The sequence below is a fragment of the Alligator sinensis genome, unplaced genomic scaffold (assembly GCF_000455745.1).
Source record: "Alligator sinensis unplaced genomic scaffold, ASM45574v1 scaffold327_1, whole genome shotgun sequence".
In the NCBI taxonomy this organism is placed as follows: domain Eukaryota; kingdom Metazoa; phylum Chordata; order Crocodylia; family Alligatoridae; genus Alligator; species Alligator sinensis.
This window is the reverse complement of record NW_005842379.1, coordinates 51,010-74,421: the sequence shown is the minus strand read 5'-3', so window position 1 is coordinate 74,421 and position 23,412 is coordinate 51,010. Positions and strand designations below refer to the sequence as shown.

The following is a 23,412-nucleotide window of genomic DNA, read 5'->3' as shown; positions in this document are numbered from 1 at the left end:
AAAGAGGCCCCAGGTGGGAAGGAGGGCTACAGAATTCCTGGAAGAACTAGCCTGTGACAAGGCATTTGAAGAAGAGGTGGTGGGGCTGGGCAAAGACTGCTCTAAGAGCTCTGACAGAAAGTGTCCTAAGTACTGAGAGCAAGAAAAAAAGGCACAAAGCTAGAACACGGACAGAAAACAAAAGAGGTGAGATGAGGACTAGCAGAAAGGAAGTAACACCACAGTAACCCAAACCTGTTCTTTCCCTCCCCACCTTAAAAAAAATAAGGAATGATCTGTAGGACCGAGGTTTCCAGATCCAAGTGATCAGCTAAGTCCCTGGGGAGATTTTTAATATCAATAAAGATTTAAAGTCATAATAGATATGGCAGCATATACATTTTTATTCAGTTTGCTGTTCTTCTGGGGTCAGAAATAAATGGTCATGTATCACTACAGTCGTTCCCTTGAATGCAGGAACCATCTGTATAGTTTCTTGAAGAAAAAAAATTGAAAGTACTTGATGAAGCTTAGGACCTAGGAACTTACAAAGATAACTCTGAGAAATGTGATAAAGTTTCAGAGAGTGTATGAAATGATGTGGGAGGGGATCATCTTTTTTTAAAGCAGTGATTTCATGGAAACATTGGATTTCAATGAAGAGAGGAAATGTTATTTACGGATGGGGGTGCCAGATTGTTCCAAAGGAAGGCAGAACAGTTACAAACCACAGAAAGTGAGAATGCAATTCATACTGCTTCTGCTGACACTAATCAGGGCAGAAGACAGCCCCCAATATCTCACCTGACCATCTTTCTTTTAACTATGGCTCTCAAAGCAGCAGTCCTTCAGCATGTTCTAAGAGAGGAAAGGTTGCATATAACTAGATTGGTTTAAAACTAGGTGAACAGACATAATCTGAACCTTAACAGCAGGAAGCCACAGAAGAACATAAACTGCACCCAACATTTAGATGCATATAACTCTAACTTGAGCCTTCTTAGGGTGCTTTCAGTGTGTCTCAGGAGCCACATAAGTATGGAATAGGCTGATCACTGTGGATCCGGGTTTTCCGTTTCCCATGGAAAAACGGAGAAAACCCCGGATTTCCCATTTTAATTGGAGAAAACGCAGATTTTTCCTTTTAGCAGGGAAACTCATGGATTTCCCCCTTTTGGAAAGAACTCTGCAGGCTGGCTGAGTTCCAGCCTGCAAGTGGTGTTTGCAAAAGGGACAGGAAAGCCCCAGTCCTGCCTGGAGGGGAAAGGGGAGGGGGAGGGAGAGGGAGAGGGGGAAAGGGCAGGACCCAATGCAATCACTTACCGAAGGCTGCTGCAGGAGGAGGATCAGTCTTTTTTGTTCCTGGAGGTAAGTGGGGCTTGGGGATTGCCGGGCAGGGCTGGGGGGGAAGCTGGCTGGGGGCTGAGGGAGCCAGGGGGAAGACATGGAGTGCCTGCTAGCAGGCAGGCACTCCTGGTGGGGCTTTCCCCAACACTTTCCCCTCCCTCAGCCGGGGCAGGCAGGGAGGTTGGGGGGGAACAGGGTGGGGTGGCAGAGGGGCAAGGGGCACTGCCAGCCCCCCACCTCAGCTCACTCTGTGGCCACTCCCAGGAGCAGGGCCAGGGGGGCAAGGGCAGCAGTGCCCCTCTGCAGGCCACACGTATGCTGGCCAGCTGGGGGGAAGGGGGATCTCGCATGTAGCTTACCTGCGGCTGGCAGCAGAAAAGCTGCATGGGATGTGGGGTACAGTGGTGGCCGCCGCGTGCGAACCCCCGCCCCCCCATCCAAACAGGCATGTGAGGCCTGTAGAGGGGCACTGCTGCCCTCACCCGTGCTCTCGGCAAGTGGCGCAGGGCACAGCGGTAGTGGTGCTGGCGGCCACCGCCACGTGAGCAAAGGTGCAGTGTGGGGGCAGCTGCTGGCAGCAGTGCAGTGATGACCGCCAGCATCAGCATGGTGGCCACTGTGTGCCAGCATCACTACACTGCCGCCACCGTGCCCTATGCCACTTACCCGGAGCAGGGCCAGGGGGGCGAGGGCAGCAGTGCCCCTCTGCAAGCTGCACATGCCCGCCCAGCCAGGAGGGAGCAGAGACTGCCACTGCATCCCATCTCCTGTGTGGCTTTCCCACACAGGTGCAGCGGTGGCAGTGCAGTGGTGGTGGTGGCTGCTGGGTGCAAGCTCCCCCTCCCTGCAGCTGGGCAGCAGTGTGTGGCCTGCAGAGGGGCACTGCTGCCCTTGCCCCCCTGGCCCTGGGGTGGGTGCTGCCTGGGGCGGGGATACCGCGGAGGGAAGCACCACCCCCCCCCACAGCTCGGGGACCACTCGGCCCACCGGCAGCTCTCTCTCCCCTCCTCTCCCCCCCCCCCCCCCCCCCCCCCCCCCCCCCCCGAGCAGGGACAGAGACGCACTCCTCCCCCCATTCTCAATCTGTGCTTCCCAACCCCTTACTTTCCCCCCATCCCCCCACACATACCTACCTTTTGGGAGGGTGTATGTCCGTGTGCCTGTGCCTGTCCCTGTGCCTGCATGTGTGGGGCTGGGGGGCTGTTGTGGGGGGAGTGAGGGGAACTAGCAGGGCCGGGGGGGGGTCCATTGGGGGTCTTTAATTTTTATCACAGATTTTGGATTTTTTTATCAGAGAATTTGCAATTTTTTACCAGAGAATTTGTGATCTTTTTTTTTTTTTTAATCAGGGAAAACCAGGATCCCTGCTGATCATGTGTTTAGGGGCCAAAGTCAGTGGGAGATAAGGCTGCAAGTTAGGCAATATTGCACTTTTATTTTGAACAGTTTGACAAAATTTCCTTGCAAGTTTGAAGTCCTTGTGGTAAATTGTCAGCCCAGGACCCATCACCTAACTGTCTGTCTCCCATTAATTTAGTATGAATACAAGTCATGCTGTTTACTCTACAGCTATGCCATTTGCCCTGCAGAATTCTAGACATGACAGCCATAGCACACAATGGATTTATGACAATGCCCTTGATATCTCTTTTTACCCTCCACAGAATGAATAATGGTCCCATAATAGGGTATGAAGATGATGTTGGGAGAAAGACAGATTTCCGACTTTTTTATCCAGAGTCTGTTTTTTCAGACCCAATTCACTATGATCCTAATACTACTGTTGTTCTTGTCGTTTTCAAACCACATGATTTAAAGTGGCTCTGGAGCTTACTGGGTGGTCAGAAAATAGTAAGTTTTATTTATTTATTGTGTTTTGGTTCAAATTGTCCTGATTGCCTGTCATAGCTGAGCATGCGAACCATGCTGTTCCTAATCATCTCAGATATAACATGCTGTAACAAATCAAAGGAGTAGAACAAATATCTTTAGGAAATAGAACTAATGGTCTACAGGAGCTTTCTGCTGGTGTGAGCATAGTGTTTGCTGCATTTCTGCAGCATAGTTGGAGAGCAGCCCACACCTGAAGAAAAAATTTGGAAAATGTTATAATTCAGACCCTTAGCTGGTATAAATCAGCATAACTGAAATCAACAGGACATCAGAAATTCGCATGAGGCAAAATGTATGATTTGCATGATTCTAGCTGTCACGTATATTTTTAGAATACTCTTGTCACGCACTTTTAGTTCCTTCCTGCACAATTTTACATCACTTGAAATCTATGGATGTGATCTTGGATTTCCTTATTCACCACCATCTGTTCTCTGCTCCCCCTATAAAATGTAATAAATGAGAATTCTTTTGATTCATAGTTTATATCAAGAAATGAGTACACTACAGATTCAGGGAGAGATTTTTTTAATAAGGTATGTGATAATTGCTTTAAAGGGAGTTGTGGTGTCATAGATGGAGGGCAGTGGGTCTGTTTCCATACTTACTGAATTATATAAGAAATTGGACTACATGGTCACAATGGTTCCACTACTTTTATTCATTAAAAAAAAAATCTTAATTTAACTCTCTGTGAACTTTTTGGCATGATTCCTGACTTTTACCAAAGTAAGCAGTATCTGTATTTGAATGCTTAGTCAAGGATAACCATATCCCTCCCGGTAGTCTGTGGGAGCAAACAGCAGGTCCTAGATTCGTGTAGTCTGTGAATTTAGGTCATTTTGATTAAATGTAAATCAGAGCTGGAAGGCTGGAGAAGGGATTGTTCACCTTCTATTACTTCCCCCAGCTGGGAAAAGCAACAGTTGTCTTAGTTAATCGGGTCACGGTTTTACTGACCCCACTGTAAACTCAGATCAGTCTCATATTCCTTTCCCACAGGTAATCAGTCCTTGACCTAAAACAAGTGGTTGAACTAAACCAATTTAGTTTTTGATCTTGGTTTCCAGGAAGCATTTCTCTCTCTCTTATCATTTCATCTCCTGTCATCTCCACTTCAGCTTTTCATACAGTACTCCCACTGCATCACTGTGCCCCCAGCTTTCATTTCCTAGTTAGCATTAGGAAGGCTATGAAAGCAAAATTGACTAACTCTAAATATGTATTTGACTATTGCAGAATGCTAAAAGTTTTTGGAAGAAACCAGCCTTGAACATGATATATAAGACTAACCAAATCAGGATACTTGATCCTAGTATTATCAGAAAAACTGCACATGAATGGCTTCATTTCCCTACAAGATATTTCAAAAAGGAAGTAGGTATTTTTGATGTTAACACTTTATTCATTTGCAGACCATAGAAAATGGTTACCATCATCCTTTTGTTGCATTTAACTATATTGAAACACTTAGATTTCCATTATATATCTTTTTTTTTTTAAATAGGAATCTTGGTTTGGTGTGTTGAAATTTTCTGTAAGCAAGACTAAATCTCTTGACTCTCAAGTGCTTCTGCATGATATTTTAATGTAGGTACTGTCCATACTTTGTACTGTGTGGTTTTGTCTTTACTAGAGAAAAACGGCTAATTTAATATGTTTAGCTAAGGCATCTTAATTGGCACATACAATTTACCTTGTCTACACTAGAATTTTAGTATTTTTAACATGTGTTTAACTGGTGAGCCCAACAGCATTAGCTAACATGATGAAAATACATTTAATCATAGAGTGAAGATGCTTCGTTTGTATGTATGTATTCATTTAGTATGTACCTACAGAGACAAAAGTGTTTGAGTACAGAAGGGTTATAAAAATGTTCTGGTAATAACTATGGGGTGACTCCACTAGCCCCTGGAACAAGATAATATTCTACCCTAGATAAATGACGGTTTTAAGATCTCATGACTAGATAGGAAGCATTATACTTCATCTCATGACTGAACACAAAATATTATCACATGACTAGAGAAAAAGTATTATGCCATTGCCTTTACCCTAACTTTTCAGTGGGACATAGGATACCCTTCAGCTCCAAATGTTCCTTGATACTATATCACACCTTCCATGCGTGATAGGGAAAAGCTACCTAGATAATTATGCAGAATTTGCAAAAAGCTCTGGTTTTTTTCCTTTCTTCCTGGTAAGTTCCATGGCTCTAAAGCTTTTTTGACAGAAGAAATATGAAAAGTGTGGGGGGGGAGGGTGTATTTAAATTCATAGATTGCTTAAAACTTTTCTAAAATACATGTTGTCTGCAATGCAGACTGAACTCGTCATAGCCAGTGGCATTAGAAAGATTTTCTCTCTTGTTTGGGTTGAGCTGTATATCGGGCTGAGCAATGCAGAGTATTGCTAAACCAGGCCAAAATTTGGATACATGATTTAAGTGTAATGTAAAGTGAGTACAGGTTTCCCTCACCAACCATAGTTTTGCCAACCACAGTTTTGAGTATCCATGCTTAATATTCTATATACCATTTTGGCTACCACAGTATACAGTTTTGAGTAACCACGGTTTTCCATGGCCACGCATCAGCCCGTCCCCTGCCATTTTTTCCCATAAGTCTTTTGTCTTGCCAACCACGGTTTTGCCAACCACGGGAACTTTCAGGAACCTAACCCCAGTGGTTGGCAAGGGAAACCTGTACTGTAGTTTGTCACATACTGCAAACTCTTAAATAAGACACACAACTTTGTTTTGGGAAGGCAGAGTGAAGAAAAAAAGATTTTTCTGGATTCATGATTGAATTCTGACTGCAGGGGATCCTGGCTACAGGGCTGAATCCTGACCTGCGCTGCTCATGCAAAAATTAAAGTGATAACCTTCTCACAGTCACTAGTGAATTGCCAGCAGCGGTTAGCTCAGTGATGAACAATTATTTTGGCCAGAAGGCCACTTAATGAGTTTTGGTGAGCTATCAAGGGCTGCACACACAAAATATTTCAGAAGATATAATTTTAACAAATTAGAGATAAAAAAACAAATCAAATACTAAAAATCAAATATCTACTATAACATATTTCAATTTAATATAAAAAAATATTTTTGTCCTGATTTATATATTTTTTGAGTAGTGTATGTAGAGGGGATTCCATAATAGTTTAAAATAAGGTCTACTTTTGTATATTGGGGGGGTGGGCTGTGGGGTGGTGTTGGTGTAGGTGCAGGGGTCGGGGCAGAGTGGTTATGTGGATGTTTGTGGGGCTGGCTGGGGGTGGGAGTGGAGGACAGGGGATGCATGCAGCAGAGCACTCCAGGGCAAGTATAGTTTAATAGTTTCATAGTAGCTAGAGTCAGGAGGGACCTGAACAGATCGTCTAGCCTGACCCCCTGCCACAGGCAGGAATGAATGCTGGGTTCACAAGACCCCAGACAGGTGATCATCCAACCTCCTCTTGAACATGCCCAGGGTAGGGGCGAGGACCACTTCCCTGGGAAGTTGGTTCCAGATTTTAGCCACACTAACTGTAAAATATTGCCTTCTGATCTCCAACCTAAACCTATTCTCCATCAGCTTATGGAGATACAAGTATGGTCTGTTCCCCCCTCATCCAGCCCATGATGGTCCCCACAGCACTCCACATGGGACTGAGCCCTGCCCATACCCACCAATGGCTGCATGTCCGGCCAGCGCAGACAGCTTTCTGGTGGGGCTGTTCCCAGTGCAGCTGTAGCTGACTGGACACTGCTTTACTTCCCCTGCCTCCAGTGGCTCCTACTCCACCTGCCCCTGCTGGTTCACTCTGACAGCAGGCAGTATAGGGCAGCCATGGAGATGCATGTTGGGCAGCATATGCCCAGCCAGACAGGGGGGAGCTGCAGCCAGGTGGCTCCTGCCTCAGTGCACAGGGCTCCAGCTCCCAGTGGCCATTCACCCACTTGACTGCCCAAAAGTAACTGCTCATAATGCCAGGTGGGTGGAGTAGGTGGAAGGCAGCCTGGAACTGGAGCCCCATGCACTTGGGCAAGAGCCCCTTGGCTGCACCTTCCTCACCACCCCGCCCCTCACTTGGCTGGGCATCTGCTGCTGGGCACATGTCCCCATGGCTTCCCTGCATTACCTGCTGCTCGATATGGTGCTGCAGAACAGGAGAAGGGGGATGAGCTGCTGGAGGCAGAGGGAACCAGGCAGTACCTGGGCGACTGCAGTTGTACCAGAGCAAGCCCCACCAGGAAGCTGTGTATGCTGGCTGGGGCTGGGGTCTGGACCTTCCAGCAGGTGCAGACAGGAGCATGGTGCAGGCTGCCCCTGGTGGGAGTGGACAGGGCTTGGCCCCATATGGAGCACTGCAGGGGCAACCATGAGCCAGATTCAATCAGTTGGCAGGTGCCCACCCACAGGCCAGATTCAATTAGTTGGCAGGCCAGATCTGGCCCACAGGCTGTATTTTGCTCACCCCTGGGTTAGCTGCTCATCCAAAAGCTACTGCCAATTCTGCAGCAGCTGTGAAAGAGTTGACACATAGCTGTGACCCTAAAGGATGAGCTTTGCCCCCTCCCTATGAGGCTGAAAGGGGGAAAAGCATTTTATAACATCTCCATGCCTCTGTCCCAGCATAGAAAATCAGCTTCCCCACTTGAGACACTCGCTTCAGTTTTGGAGAGCTGATTTATTGGGGAAAGGTACATGTGGTATGCAATAAAATTATGCTCATTTTAAATTTGGGGTGGTGTCCTGCCACAAGGGAATTTTTCAAATTCTACTTTTCCAGTAGCCATTTGACATTCTAATGAAAATGGCAATGTCTTATTTGCAAATAGATACACAGAGTGTTTTATATGGACCAAGCTGTTATTTTTATATATAAACATTGTTAGTTTCCTACTAAAGAACACCCTGAGGGAAATGTAGATTTTAACATGTAGATCTGTTCTGTATAGCCAAAATACTACATAGGCAGCCCAGGCAAATGTAGTGCCAGGTGCAGAAAATGAGGCTATTTACCAGGAGATCACAGCTGTTACACAGAGTGCTTTATCGTGAAAGTGCAGCTGACATTCCTTGGATATTATTCACAGGTATCCTTTGTAAATCAGCCACCACATTTGTCTAATTTGACCTTCTTAATTGCCCTTACAAAGCGGGTTTGACTTCCATGAAAAAAAAAGTGCATCTGCTCCTCTTGCTTTTTCTCCCATGTCAAATCATAGTCTGAGCATGGTAGTCCAACTGGCTGCTTTGGAAAGACCTGCAGTGTGTGACAAAACAGTTCTAAGAGGTCAAGTGGGAGAAAAAGGAGCAGATAGAGACGAGAGCCTGAAGATCCTTGAACCCCCCACAAAAAGTCCATGGGCTTTTATGAGCAGGCAAGAATTCTCAAGCCACCACTGTCTTGGAACTTGTCCATTCTCTGCCCTGTCCCCTCGCTCACTCACCATGCCTTGTTCTAATTCTCTTGGGGAGGTTTGGCTCTCAGGGAGAAGGTCTGTTTTGCTGAACTGCCTGTTCTTTTACAGAGCTTCACTTTCCCTACGCTCTGCCCCTTTCCTCTCAAGTGTGTGGTGTATGACTCACACTGGTCACATGTTTGTGTTTCCACTTTAAGCCCTTCTTGGTCGCCTTTGGATTTCTCAATTCATCTTTCGACCTCACTCATTCCTTATTCCACTAAACAAATATCTATGAATTAAGTTGCTCCTTATCTCTCAGTTGATCATTCAGATTCCCCCAGAATATCCACCAATCAATTAACTTCTTATTGCTTAATCAGTCATATAAATTCATTCAAAATGTCCGTAAATTAATTCACTTATTTCTCAACATAAACATCTACAAATTCATCTGCTTCTCATTTCTTGATTAATACCCATAAATTCATTCATTCCTTCTTTCCCAGATCAATCCCCTGATGAGCTCATTCCCTTCTCATGCAGTAACGTACTTTCACCCTGCATTTACAATCACAGTGCAGTCATCAGGTGCCTCGAGATGTGGCACTCAGCTCCTCCAATCCACGGTACTGTTGGCCCTGTCCTTACTATCCCAGCAGCCCACTTTACGTATCTCTCTCTTCTGCCTCTATTGAGATCCTCCTTGAGTCTGGTCTCACTTCTCACTCCCTTGCTTGGGCATCTGGGCCCTTCATCTCCATGTAGACCGTATAGCTTCCTGGCTCTGCTGTATTTTCCCCTCTCTGTCAGAAGGCTGATTGTAACAGGGTAACTATCGGGGCCAAATACCATGCTGGCCTACCACCCTGTCTGGGCAGTTTGCCCACCTATACACTCCTGAAACACCTTGATGTAAATAATAAGTTGTTTATTTTTAAAGCAGGAGGCTGCCCATTTTAAAGCCCAATGCCAAGGGTGTATTACTCAGCTTTGAACCTCCCCTTATACTGTGTCCCTTGCCTCACAGAGGGCACCCAAATTTTCCACTACTCCCCCAGGTGCCTTTCTGTGCCGTTGTGGCCTCTGGTCCAACTAGCCCTTCGGCATCCTCGGACGTGCCTGGATCTTTAACTCACGCCCCTCACTGGGGCTTTTACTCCAGCTGCACTAGTCAGCTTCTGTGCAGCCCTTCAGATCGTTTTCAGGTCCTACTCTACATCGCTGTCAGGTGTGGCTAGCCCAGTCAGCACCTGTGCAGCCCTTTGGATTGTCTTAGGCCCTACTCAACACAGCAGCAGGGTCCCTACAACTCTAACCCATCACTAGGGCCTCTGGACATCAGGCATCTGATGACTTACCTGGGCCCCCCTAACTCAGCCTACAGCTATTCAGGCCTCAGTCATCTGTCAACGTACCTGGGCCCTTCTGGGCATTGAAGCCCCTTTGCACGTCGGGCGTCTGTCGACTTACCTGGACCCTGCCTCAGGCCCCATGCAATGGACCTGGGCCCCTGTTGCTTTTCTGTTGGAGGGTGTTTTCCCCTCCACAGGGTAACCCACAAGGTAGTGGGGGCTGAGGCTTTTTGGCGCCCCATACTTGCCCTTCACTGAGGAAGCACAGGTGTGACATTTCCTGGAAGTTTCCCCGCCAGAAGCAGCCCCACCACACCATCGAACCCCAGCAGGGTGTAGTTTTAGGTCATTTCCCAGGACCAGGAACTTCCTGCTATCCGCATAGTTCCTACCCTGTCCTCCGGGTGTTCCTGAGCAGCAGTTCCAAACAGGTGGTGTTCTGCCTCCAGCTGTTTGCAGCAACTGCTGCTGGCTTTACTGCTCAAGCCTGCTCTTATTTCTAGCAACTGAGCCCTCTTCCCCAATCAGGTAGTCTCTTGCTGGCCATGCGACTCCTGATTGGGGAGTGTGGCCACCTGCAGGCTGCCTCTTCTGCCTACTCAGGCCCTTTGAGTGGCAGGCACCCAAAGGTTCCCTCCCACACCGATATCTGGCCATCTTACAGCTCTCCCTTTTGCTACCTTGTCAGTGTTCTGAGCCAGTGGGGGCGAGCTCCGCCTGGCACATGACCACGTGCTCCTGGAAGTATGTCTTCTCCCTGGGGCTTGTTTCCAGACCCATTTTTCCGTGTGCACCAGTGGCCTTGTGACTCCCTTGGGCTCAAGTAAGTTTCCTCCCAATTTGGCCAGCTTCTACTGTCCATAGCAGGGGCATCCTGTCAGCCCCTGTTACAGCCTTATACTCTCCATGATAGGAAATCCCCTCCCCTACCGTGTCCTTCCCTCCCCACAAGACTCAGGGAAAGAAGCAATAGCTGAAGCACTGGTAAAGACATGTGCTCCAATTAAACTAATGTGGGTGATATCTTGGAGGTGATATGGAGACCCAGATCTTCTGCATAAAAGGCCCTAGTCTTCCATGGATCCCAAGAGGTTCCATTGGGTCTGAACACAGACTTGCTTTCTAAGGAAGTAAGAGAGTAAACATATGTATCCTTCATCTCTGACAAAATGGTCCAAGGACAACTCTTTGGTGACTTCCCCTGGAGTGTTCTATCCCACAGACAGGCCCTCTTCCCTCCGTACCTCTGCAACAGGGAGTGATCTGGGCCCTAAATGTCCAGTTTTTTAGTCCCTCTTTTGTTGGTGTTCATGTGAACTAGCTTTGAATTTTCCATTAAGCCATCATTGCATTCCCTCTTTTTCTTTTTGAACGTTTCAACAAATTGTTTATCAGTGTCACCCTCAATGTTAGCTCAGTTCTGGGAACATCGTTTTTGAAACCATATATGTTCTCTCTGCATGACTGCCTTGTCAGCAGTAAAGCAGAATTATTACAGGTCACCCAGAGGCTACATATCTTTTCCCATTAAATGTCTTGATCTCAGTGGACTTCGTTAACAAAGTCTAGAATCTCTCAAGAATTTCCTGAGCAGTGTTATGGTGGAGGTCAGATTCTGAGCCTTGCCAGTACATCATTTAACCGACAAAATTTGTAGCTACGTGAAGTCCACAGAAAAGTTTTACTTGCAGAAGGATTGCACTTTATACAGCTGAATCATACCAGTACTTCATTTCCCTCATGTATATCTGGGATGTGAGAGCATTTTAAATGCATGACAGTATATGATTTATGCTTTAAAAAAATATGCTGATCATAGTTGGATTTCCTGCCCATAAAAGTCAAAAGCAAAGAGCGCCAAACATAACTCCGTGAAATTCTGTGAAATATTTGCCAGACACCTTTTGGGTCACCTCAGTCCTGATTTGAGGCATTCCTATCATATCTGTCTGGGTCCTCCTCAGAACATTGTGACAGTTTCATAGTTTCATAATTGGTAGGGTCTGAAGGGACCTGAGCAGATCATCAAGTCCAACCCCCTGCCATGGCAGGAAAAAGTACTAGCGTCAAACAACCCCAGCAAGGTGTTCATCTAACCTCCACTTAAAGACCCCCAGGGTAGGAGCCAGCACCACTTCTCTTGGAAGTTGATTCCAGATCCTAGCCGCCCTGACAGTGAAGTAGCGCCTCCTGATGTCTAGCCTGAATCTACCCTCTGCCAGCTTGTGACCCTTATTTCTAGTCGCTCCTGGTAGTGCTTGGGGGAACAGGGACTCCCCCAATGCCTGCTGGTCCCCTCTGACTAGTTTGTAAATGGCCACCAGATCCCCCCCTCAGCCTTCTCTTGTGGAGGCTGAACAGGTTCAGGTCCCTTAGCCTCTCCTCGTAGGGCCTGCCCTGCTGCCCCTGATCATGTGGGTGGCCCTCCTCTGGACCCTCTCAATGCTGTCCACATCCCTCCTGAAGTGCGGCGCCCAGAACTGGACACAGTACTCCAACTGCGGCCTGACCAGTGTCAGGGGGAGGATCACCTCCTTGGGGGCGGTTGGCCTTCCTGACCGCGTCTCCACACTGTCGGCGCATGTTCATTTTGGCATCAATAATGACTCCAAGATCCTTTTCTGCCTGTGCACTAACAAGAAGGGAGTTCCCCAGCCTGTAGGTATGCTGCTGGTTCTTCCTCCCCAGGTGCAGCACCTTGCACTTGTCCGTGTTGAAACCCATCCTGTTCTCATCTGCCCATCCCTGTAACCTGTCTAGGTCCAATTGCAGCCTATTCCTCCCTTCTAGCATGCCCACTTCCCCCCACATCTTAGTGTCATCAGCAGATTTGAACAGGGTGCTTTTTACCCCCTCATCCAAGTCACTGATGAAGATGTTGAACAGCGCAGGTCCGAGGACCGAGCCTTGGGGTACCCCACTAATCACATCCCTCCAGGTCAAAAATGACCCATCCACCACCACTCTCTGGGTGCGGCCCTCCAGCCAGTTAGCGACTCATTTGACTGTGTAGGTATCGACGCCACAGTCCCCTAGTTTTTTAATGAGAATGGGGTGAGAGACAGTGTCGAAGGCCTTCCTGAAGTCCAGAAAGACTACGTTCACTGCTACCCCTGCGTCTAAGGTTTTGGTGACCTGGTCATAGAAGGCCACCAGGTTGGTCTGACAGGACCTGCCTCTAATGAACCCGTGCTGGTCGCCCCTAAGCATAACCTCCTCTGCTGGCCCCTCGCGGACATGTGCCAGGATAATTCTCTCAAAAAGCTTACCCAGGATCAAGGTAAGACTAACAGGCCTGTACTTTCCTGGGTCCTTCTTCCTCCCTTTTTTGAAAATGGGAACCACACTGGCCCTTTCCAGTCCTCTGACACCACACCAGAGTACCACGAGTGCTTGTAAAGCCGTGCCAGGGGTCCCGCAGTGACCTCTGCTAATTCCCTCAGCACTTGGGTGGAGATCGTCAGGACCAGCTGATTTAAATATGTCCAGCCCCTCCAGAAGTTCCCTGACTAGATCCTCACTGACCCTAGGCCTGGGTACGCCTCCCCTGGGGCCTGAGTGGGTCCCGGTGGACAGGCTGATCTGGTCCCTGTTGAGGAAAATGGAGGCAAAGAAATCGTTAAATACGTTAGCCTTGTCATCTGGTGCAACAACCAGATTTCCTAGCGTGTCCTGCAGAGGCCCCACATTACACAGTACCTTCTTTTTGCCCCCTATGTATTTGAAAAAGGACTTCTTGTTGTCCTTGATCCGGGTAGCTAGTCCCAGTTCCATCTCCGCCTTGGCCTTCCTAACCACCCCCCTACAGCCCCGAGCTACCGAGGTATAGTCCTTCCTGGTGATGGCCCCTCCCTTCCATTAGGTGTACGTCTCCCTTTTAGCTAGAAGACGTACCCGTATGCTTTTGGTGAGCCATGGGGGCTTTTGTGCCCTCTTGCCCCCTTTGATCCTTGTTGGAATTACCTCCCTTTGGGCTTGGAGGATCGTCTCCTTAAGGAACGACCACTCTTTTTGGACACCCGACTCCCCTCCCCTCTGGGACCTCAGTACTTCCCCAACTATTCTTCTTACCTCATTGAAATCTGCCCTCCTGAAGTCCAGGGCTGCTGCCTTGCTGCAAGCTTTTGCCACCTTGTGTCATGTGGTGTAGGCAATATGAGAGGTAGATAGCAAGGAGGGGTTAGGATCACACCACTGAACTCATGCTCTAGATTTTCAAAGGCAGAACGCTATCTTGGTAATCTGTGGGGCCTTTCAGCCAAATACTCTTGATGTGGTTGGTCAGTGTTATTTACAAGGTACACTGTGATTCTTATAAAGATGTAAAAATCCCCAAAGATGATTAAATAATTGTGATATCCTCTCAAAGAAATTACCATTAGTTCTGATCTTATAAAGAAGAAAAAGTGGGGCAGGGGCGGGGCTGGTCAATTCTCACCCTCAACCAAATGCTCAAGAAATCAAAATATGCCACGGTGATGTGCTACATGATGGTGTAACCATTCGGTTCACTGAATCCAACTTGTTCTAGAGCCATTGAAATGGGAGAGGAGAAAAAGTAGTTACATTATCCAGTCTATCTCCCTGCCTGTGCAGAATTGTTCACTACCGTGTGGACCAATTTTGTTCCCAAAGGCTTGGGAGCTGTGTGTTCTGGCTGTGCTCCACCAAAACAGTTATGCCATAGCTTAACTTTGACTGGAACGGCTTTAGTGTTTGCATGCTTTGAAATGGATATGAACTAGCCATGTAGTAGTTGATAGGACATATAGTAATAGGACAGCTTTGGTAATACACTTAATTTAAAACTTCATTTCTGGTAGCTGTGCACAGTTAAACACTGGATACTCTTCGCATTAAGTGATATCTTGTCTTGTAAGATAAGTGGATATTTATTGTTGGGTTTTTTGATGTAGGAAATGAAACATTTCACCTCTAACCTCTTCTTCAGATGAAGTAATTTTTTTCTGTCTGAAATTCTTTTACTCCAAAAAAGCTCCAAGCTACTTCCAGTAGTTTTGCCAGCTGTTGGTACTGCAGAGTCATTAGTGGTAATTGTTATTATTAAGACCCTTATTTTCGGGTTTTCGTTGTCTGTCAAGATGACAATTATAATTTGTGTGTCCTCTTTTTCTTTTTTTAGAAACCCAAGCATCCCACAACGGGACTAATTGCCATTTCTTTGGCATTTCACTTTTGCCATGAAGTTCACCTGGCAGGATTTAAGTATGACTTCATTGACAGAAACAGTTCTTTGCACTATTATGGCAATGAGACTATGTCTCTAATGATTGAGGTAATGTACTGTTCTCTTTTTTTTTTTTACAGAAATGTTTAAAGAAAAAAATATATATATTTTGATAACAAGTTAGGAGGCAGAGTATTCTGAAGGAATGTACTTGGATTGGGGTGAAAAAGTCCCGAGTTACATTTCTAGTGCTACCATTGAATGAAGAGTTGACCTCAACAAATCACTTCATTGTTTCCTTAATTTTCCTCTCTGCAAAACAGAAATATTAATACATGCCTACTTCACATGGGGTTAAGAGGGCTAATTGGCTAGTGGTTGTAAAATTATATACAAATGCTTATTATTATTATAAATGTTTGAAAGATAATTATGGCTTCATCTTCTGTAGTTCTTGCATTAATTTTAGTCTGTTACATGTACTGGTTGGCTTTGTTTTTGCGCTCAGAATCCAGTGTTCCTGTCACCGTGGCATATCAACTGACAGTTTTCTGAGCAGAAGCCTGCAGTGCTCACATTTTCACTAATCCGCTTTTCTGGCAAAAATTGGGTAATTTGGAAAACTGCCAAATTTCATAAACATGTTCTTGAATCTCAATGCAGAGAGAGAAAATGGGGGAGGGAGAGGGAGAGGCAGAAATGAGATAGATATCAAAAGGTGAAAAGCCACAGAAAGAGACAGAGGAGGAATGTGGTCAATTATTTGAGGAGCAATGAAGTATAATTATGCTTATGTATGATTCTGTGGAGGTAGGGGGCAAATAATTGATTAACTGGGGGACCTGCTTCTCCTCCAGCTATGCGGGAAGGGTCTTGCCCATTTTCAGTGACTTTCTTCTTCCAGTTTTTCATGTATGCCCCTGTCTCACTGCTCCCCTCAGCTCTCTGCATTCCTAGTGGCTCAATTTGTTCTCCATTTCTTTTAATGGAGCACCAAAGTCTTCTCCTTATCCCCAGGCCCTACAATAGGAGATATTGCCAGTGGGTTCACTTCTTTCCCTCCTCTGTCTTCCAGGCTGGAGAAGAGAATCAAGTAGGGCTTTGAAAATAAATTGCTCTCTGAATTCCCTCTTTAAAAAGAAATATTCTAAGAGTGTATGTATTCATTTTTCTCAGCAGCATAGTTTAGAATCCTGGGAGTGAGTCATGGAAAATATCTATATGGTCATCCAGGCTACCTCTCTGCTGCTGAGGGATTCTTTCTTGCAGTATTTGCTTTAAAATAGAGTCTAGGGTGTAGACTCAGGTCAGTAGCAGTAGGGTTTGGGAAACTATTCCACTCAGCCTAACAAATGAGTTATTTCCACACATTTCTGACTATAGCACTCTCTAAAAAAACCATTTGATTGCTGGAAATTAGCATCTGCGTTGCTTATAGTAATGTTTTCATTTTCATCTGTGTTTTTGTTTCCTCCCTCCCCTTTAGAATGAATACCACAACATCAGTGCTGAGCAAAGGTTTTTGAAAATGCTTAGAGACAAGAACTTTGTGGTCAACCTAACATAAAGACTGATAAGAGAACTGAAGAGCAATCACTATGTTCAGCAAGAAATAATTGTATTTTTTGTACTGTATTTTTATTTTTTAAGTGCTGTATCTGTTTATTGAGATATTTAAAAGAAGCACAGAAACCTCACAAAGGTGACAGTGGCAGATGGCCCCTAACCAAGACTGAGGACAGTAACTCTTCTCTCTCATGGCATACAACCAGACTGAACTGATTTCTGTGAATTTATTTAATTATGAAGAAAACTGCAACCTTCAGCTAAAAAGATCAGGGATATGTAAATATGATGCACACCCTTTATTTAATAATAAGATTTTTTTCAAATAATTTCTCTTTACTATCTTCCTTTCCTACATCATCATCCTCAAGAATTATATATGATGTCCGCGGCGCTGCAAGATCCTGAGGTAATCTGTAAAGGGATACCAGGTCTTTGATTTCTTGATTTTGGGTTTGAAAATGATTTAGAATGGCAGCACTTGATAATTATTACTGCAATGGATAGATATGACAGTACGTGAAGGTCAGCTGTTCGCATATTAGAAAATGCCACGACTATTCACAGAGGTCAACCTTTTGTTTTTAAGGCTAGCTCAACAGCTCATAGACTGGACAGCATTCATTGAATGTATTCTGTATACACCTAGGTTGAAGACTGCATTGGCCAGAGAGTGTAAAAGTCACACTGATGCTGCTTATGCTGTATCTAATGTACAAAGCACTGGAGTTGATAGTTCCCAGTATTTTCCATCACTGGCGATGTACAAGTGGGTAAATACTCTTCAAAGAGAATTAAGCAGAATGTCCTTTAAAATGTGGAATAATTTAAGAATTTTAAAGATGGGAGTTATCTTGTCACAACTGTCAACCTTTTTCAAAAGAACCCCAAACCACAATGTCTCACTATTCAGCACAGATGAGTGGAAATGCAGAATCATGAGTGTGCAAATTACTGTTTCTCTAAGATAATACTTACTGAATGTCTTGATTCTCCTGTCAGGGGATAGTGATACTTTTCTGTTCTCAAAGGATTAAGATATGTTTTCCAAATTAGCATGATTTCCTTGCCTTGCTTCCCCTCTGCCTGCCCACAAACCTACACCTTCTTCCCCGCTGCTGTGCAGGGTCTCAAGGGAACAATCATCACCACAAGCATTTTCCATTTTTCTTGATCTTGTATACAAAGGAGTTTTTGAGACCCTGCATCAAGCAATGCAGGGAATTATGGTTTAGCTTGTCTTTGGCTTGATGTCCTTTGTCTTCCTCTCCCCTTTTTCTTTTTCCTGATTTTTTTTTAATTTTTATTTTTAAGCAGATATTTCTGGATGTACACACATGCACACACAGAACTGAGAGTGAGGGGGGAGCTGAAAGAACAGTTACATTTTTTTAGAACATCACAGATGTTCTTAAATTTTATTTTCATAAAGGGCGCAGGCACCTACATCTCAGTGACTTAAGCTCCAAGTTCAGAAGTGATTTAGTATTTAGGCTCCGTATTCATTTAAAGTATGTCTATTGCAGTGCAGTGCAGAGATATGTTAGGTAGCTTAGGTCCTGGAATCAGTTTAGCCACAATAGCATGATGGCCACTTGAGATTTAGCTCTGCTGAGAAGCAGACGGCCATTATGGTATTTAACAACATGAGAGCTTACTTGTTTAGAGCTAGCTTGAATATCTCTACACAGTATAACATTGTGCCATGTAGACCTCCGGCTGAGAAGCAGGGTAGTAGCCTGGAAACAGTGCTGAGTGAATGCAGCTAGCCTGCTTCCGATACTTTAGCTAGCTCTTTCAGAGCTGCCTTGGGCATCTCAGTGTGGCACTTCATTATGCAATATAAATTGACCTTCAAATACTCTTGAAAATTTTACCCAGGATATTTTGCTGGAGCATGTTTGGTTGGACAGTCAGGTCATGAATTAATTGTCTCCAATTTGTCTGTGAAAGCTTTAAGTGATATTAAAGTTCTGACCCATAGCCTGGAATCAGCCCACAGAGCCATGTTATTTGGTCCATAGGGTTCCCTGGAAATTTGGTGGCAGGAAAGCGATAGCAGCATTAATTGCTCTCAGAGTGTGGCAGTTAATTCTGCTACCACTCCCCCACTGTCAAATTTCTGGCCTTTGGCGAGCCCTGTGGTGAGGAAGACATGACTCCACACACCAGATTATACCTGTGCACTGACTCTGTGCTGGATCCGGCCTGCAGACTGACTTTGCACACAGGAATCACAGTCCAGCCCTGCATCAGTCATCTGGCCCAGGAGTGGGGGCTAGAGAAGTTGAGCATTACTGCTTTACGTGAAATCTGCTGGATGACATACATCACTGTCAAGATGAAATGGGAAGTAAATACCATTCTAGTCATCCCAGATTTCTAGCAATTTATTGTTCTGTATTGGTCATTTGAGCCCATATTCTAGAGAAATCACCAAAAAGTCTGCATCAGAGCTATTTTGAAAGTATGTAAAATATTTTGGTGGTGATTTTTACAATAAATGCATTGTAAAAATGCCTTTATTGCTAAGTATTCTAAAGCAGCATATAGATCTAGATACCTAGATATATTAATAGTAGTGTATACCAGGCAAGTAGTTGTTTTGTTTTGTTTTGTTTTTAAAAGAGAACATAAAACACATGATTGAAGATTGCTGTAGAGCATTAATCAGTCTCCCTTGACACAAACTTAATAAGCAAATCATTGGGCAAATAACAATGGAGAAGCCTAATATTTTCTATTTCATGAGTGTTACAAATACGTAAGCATATTTGGGTGGGTATTGCCATTTTTTAGATACTTGATTCTGGTACAAGACTATAAATGACTGAGTTCTGATTTAGTTTTGTTGGATTAATTGGATCTAGGCCCTTGTGAAAGAAGCATATCACAGGAAACTGCAAGAACATGGGGAGTCTAAGGACTCCAAATTATTTTTTCCAGTGCTGTCAGTGCTCCATCTTAGTGAATCTTGTCTCCACTATTTTTTCTCGTGTACACATTCCCATCCTTTTGAGGGAAGCTTTGCTTTAAATTTGGGCTTAAATTGAGTGTATAATTTTTTTGCAAAAACTTTCTAAACTGGCTGACAAGTTTCTTTGGGTGAATCTGATATCTTTTGTTAGACCGACACAAATAGTTATTAAGCAAGCTTTCGGGTGCAAAAACCCTTCGTCAGGCTAAGGAAGTTTCAGCAGTTGGTGTGTGCTCTTCCTGGATGGAATGAAAAGGGAAATGCATAAATGCCAGCCAGTTTAGAGGGGTTACAACCTACACCCCTCTAAACTGAATGGCATTTATGCATTTCCCTTAATTGAAAAAGTTTGTTTAAAGAAAGCTGCAACTTCTGGCCACCAGAGCCACACTGATAATTTTAATGTGGGAGAGCCATTGATAGATGGAAATTACAGAAGAATCTGTGGGTGCAGTTCTCAAAAAGTACTTAGTATAGGCCTAATAGGCCAAAGTAGGAAAACCCATCCTATAAAGCTCAAAACAGTCTGGCTGGTCCAACATCACGAGCATCAAAGCATCTATATAGAATGCATTCCTCTGCTTTAGTTCTTCAAATTAAAATCCTTCATAAAGTTACCCTCATCCCTCCGTCTCTCGAATTCCTGCCATGTTCAGGGCTTTGGGGGGGGGGGTTTATTTGGGGTTGTCATTGTTATTTACTTTTATTTTGTTTGATATCTTGTCAATGTTTTTGTCTGCAATCTAACTTTGTATCTGGGCATTGCAGCACTCTTGGTTATACTCTCATTTTGCCAAAGGTTGACAACTGGAGAAAGTGAAATGACACTGAGGGGATATAAGGAGAAAGATTAAATCTGCAGAAGTCCCATAGGCACTGTACGTGGTGTTGGTGCGGGGAGGAGGTATATATCTTCAGAAGGTATCTTCCACAGGTATACAGTTCTATCTGTGATACTAGGAAGTGAAATCATTGGTACAGTTTTATTTCAATGATACGTTTGAAAGGATTATGTATGCAACAGTTCTAATTCCCCGCTGCCATGCATCTTGTAAGTCATTTATTTCTACACCAATTCAAAGTCAGTACAGCTTGATTTCAAATTGGCATAGTAGCATTTAACATGAAATTTGCACAGCTGCAGATGACCACAATGGGTGTCCAATAGTAAAGGATTACAACTATGCAGTCTGTTTTAAATATGACATACATTTAAACGTCATCATAAGCCAGTATTAGTCCAACATGCCTTAAGAAGTTTTTCTCCTTTAAAGAAATCCTGAACAATGAGGCCAGCTTTTCTGAGAGCATATTTCATTTCCACTGGGTCTTGACTCCATATCTATGCTTACCAGTCTTTTAAAAGCTGCTTTTTATTTCCATGGTTGCAACAGCACTTATTATTTGAATTCTAGAGTATTTCAGACTGTATTCCCACATACACTGTATTCCCACATACAGCACCAGCATAATGGTGAAGGATATAAATACATTTAATCTCGATTTTTTCCTACTGTCAACTGCAACGCCACTTTAAAGGTCTCATTCTTTTTTCCTCCCGTTTCCTATTCTCTCATGTGAGAGATACTAAAATAAATTAGCTATCTTACATTTAATGCGTAACTTTTTAAAAAGCAGTGGCATATTCCACTGACCAGTTTGGACTGAACATCCCAATCTAAGCCCAGTTAAAGTCAACAACAGGCCCTTCTTCATGTTCAGACCAGTTTTGTTCCATTATAGAAGTTGCTCCTAATTTCTTTTGCTGTGGCAAGTGTGGGAGATGCTGGGATCCTACAAAGGAAGAGGGTTTTGATTTAATGTATTAAGGATGAATCCATGAGTGTCTAATGAGCATTAGTGGATTACCTTTATCTTTCAAGTGACTCTGTATTAACTATACTATAGAATGATGAAAAAAGTATTAGTGTGTAATATGTCGTGTTTTCTATATAGACAATATACTTTTCCCTTTCATCTGAAATCCCCTTAAAAGGGCATTTAAAATGTTTCTTCACCTAAAATACTTGTGGTTTGTTTTGTTTTTTTTACATAAAGTATGTACTTTTTAAGAGGATGAGAAAAACAATGGGATTTTTGCTGAAGGATATATTTGGCAATTTTATTTGTTATTTGGTTTGAATTTAACGTGCCTTTGAGTACAAGTTATGTTTCGAAGGTAAGCTAACTGTTGGGAAATGGAAAGACAGAATACCAAACACAGAGGTACTGGAGCGCACAGGACTGGCCCACTTAGAAACCACTATCAAGAAGCAGAGGTTGCGAGGGATTGGCTGCATCAGGAGAACAAGAGGCCGTATCCCCAAGAATATTTTGTATAGTGAAGTTCAAGACAGCTCCAGAAAGTGGAGTCACCCTCTATGGTGGGGCTACAGTGTGTGCAAAACTAATATGAAATTGTTCAACATCAATGTAGCGAGCTGGGAGGAGCACACAGAATCCTGTCCAATCTGGAGGGAACACCTGGCACTAGGTACAACTTAACATGAAGCAACTTTGATCCAAAGGATGGAGGCAAAATGAGAGAGAAGAAAGCAGCATATGCTGTAAACTTGGACTCCCAACTCGGACTACATATGGATCTGTGAAACTTGTAACAAGTTCTGTTGCTCTCAAATTAGGCTTGTCAGCCACAAATGGATTCATTAGACATATGACTAGACCTGTTACAGGTGCACCATCATCCAGAGGATCGACAGTTGCCTACTAACTGTTGTTTACAATGGAGTGTTAAAGTAGTGCAGATTGTAAAGAGATTATTTTCTATACAATAAAACTTTTAAAAATACTGATCTCTTCAGGTTTGTCTTAGCAAGCTTAATGCTACACAAGCCAGATCCATTACAGCACTAAGTAAACCAGGTATTGTGGGCCTATCATTAAGTTAGCAAGTGAGATGCCAAATTTCAGAGGACACTTGGTGGGCAGAGGAGCTGGAAGGAAATGTCTTAGTTTTCTCATTCCTTGAGCATGGTGCAAAAATGTTATGTTCTATGAGAATTAGTGCCTTTTTTGCCTCTTCGGACTCGTGTACACTTCATGATTTTTGCCCTTTCCAGTGGTGTTACCATTTGCACATATGGGCTTTCCTGATGCTTTAAAAGTCTTTCTTGTGCACTAAAGTGAAACGCATCCAGACATAGTTTAGTTCGGGTCGTCATGAATTAAAGTGTCACGTTCATGGATTCATTATGTGCAAACAGAAATGCACTCAAATACTTGAGGTATTACTAATGCATAAGGTTAGCTGCCCTGTTTGGATAACTGGGTCTAACTGTGTTTCTTTGGATGCCAGGTGTCACATGCCAGATGCTGTGGTCTACCCAGCCCAACATGAATCAATGTTCATTCTCCTGTACGGACCCCCGCACCTCCACCACTCATATCCCAGCCATGCCCTGGCCAGGGTGACAGTGGCAACATCACCCCATTATCTGCCCCTGACTGAACGTAACCCATAGCTGCTGCTTTTTTTTCTTGTGCTGGCTGCTGCACCATTTGCGATTGCACAAGATCACCCAACAGCCAGACCCGTGGCAGCCGGCAGCCCTTAATGAGAACAGCACCGTTAACACACAGTCTGCCTCAGGTTCAGTCCAGGAATGAACTGCTTGCATGTCTACAGGGGGGTGCCATGGACTGCTTTCATTTGACTTTCAGTCGGAAGACCGAATAAATGGTGCACGGCTTCTCA

At 44.4% G+C, this 23,412-nt stretch overlaps 1 protein-coding gene across 6 annotated transcripts in view; it reads left to right on the top strand.

Moving 5' to 3' along the window:
- The window catches only part of ST3GAL6 (ST3 beta-galactoside alpha-2,3-sialyltransferase 6), a 68,633-nt gene extending 46,149 nt beyond the window's left edge, over window positions 1-22,484 (top strand). For all 6 annotated transcript variants that reach the window (XM_025210893.1, XM_025210892.1, XM_025210894.1 and 3 more), the window contains 4 exons: window positions 2,991-3,177; window positions 4,459-4,596; window positions 15,110-15,262; window positions 16,641-22,484. In XM_025210893.1, coding sequence (XP_025066678.1) covers window positions 2,991-3,177; window positions 4,459-4,596; window positions 15,110-15,262; window positions 16,641-16,721 — 559 coding nt within the window. In that variant the 3' untranslated portion in view covers window positions 16,722-22,484. The remainder of the gene's footprint in view (window positions 1-2,990; window positions 3,178-4,458; window positions 4,597-15,109; window positions 15,263-16,640) is intronic.
- Window positions 22,485-23,412: the final 928 nt, after the last annotated feature.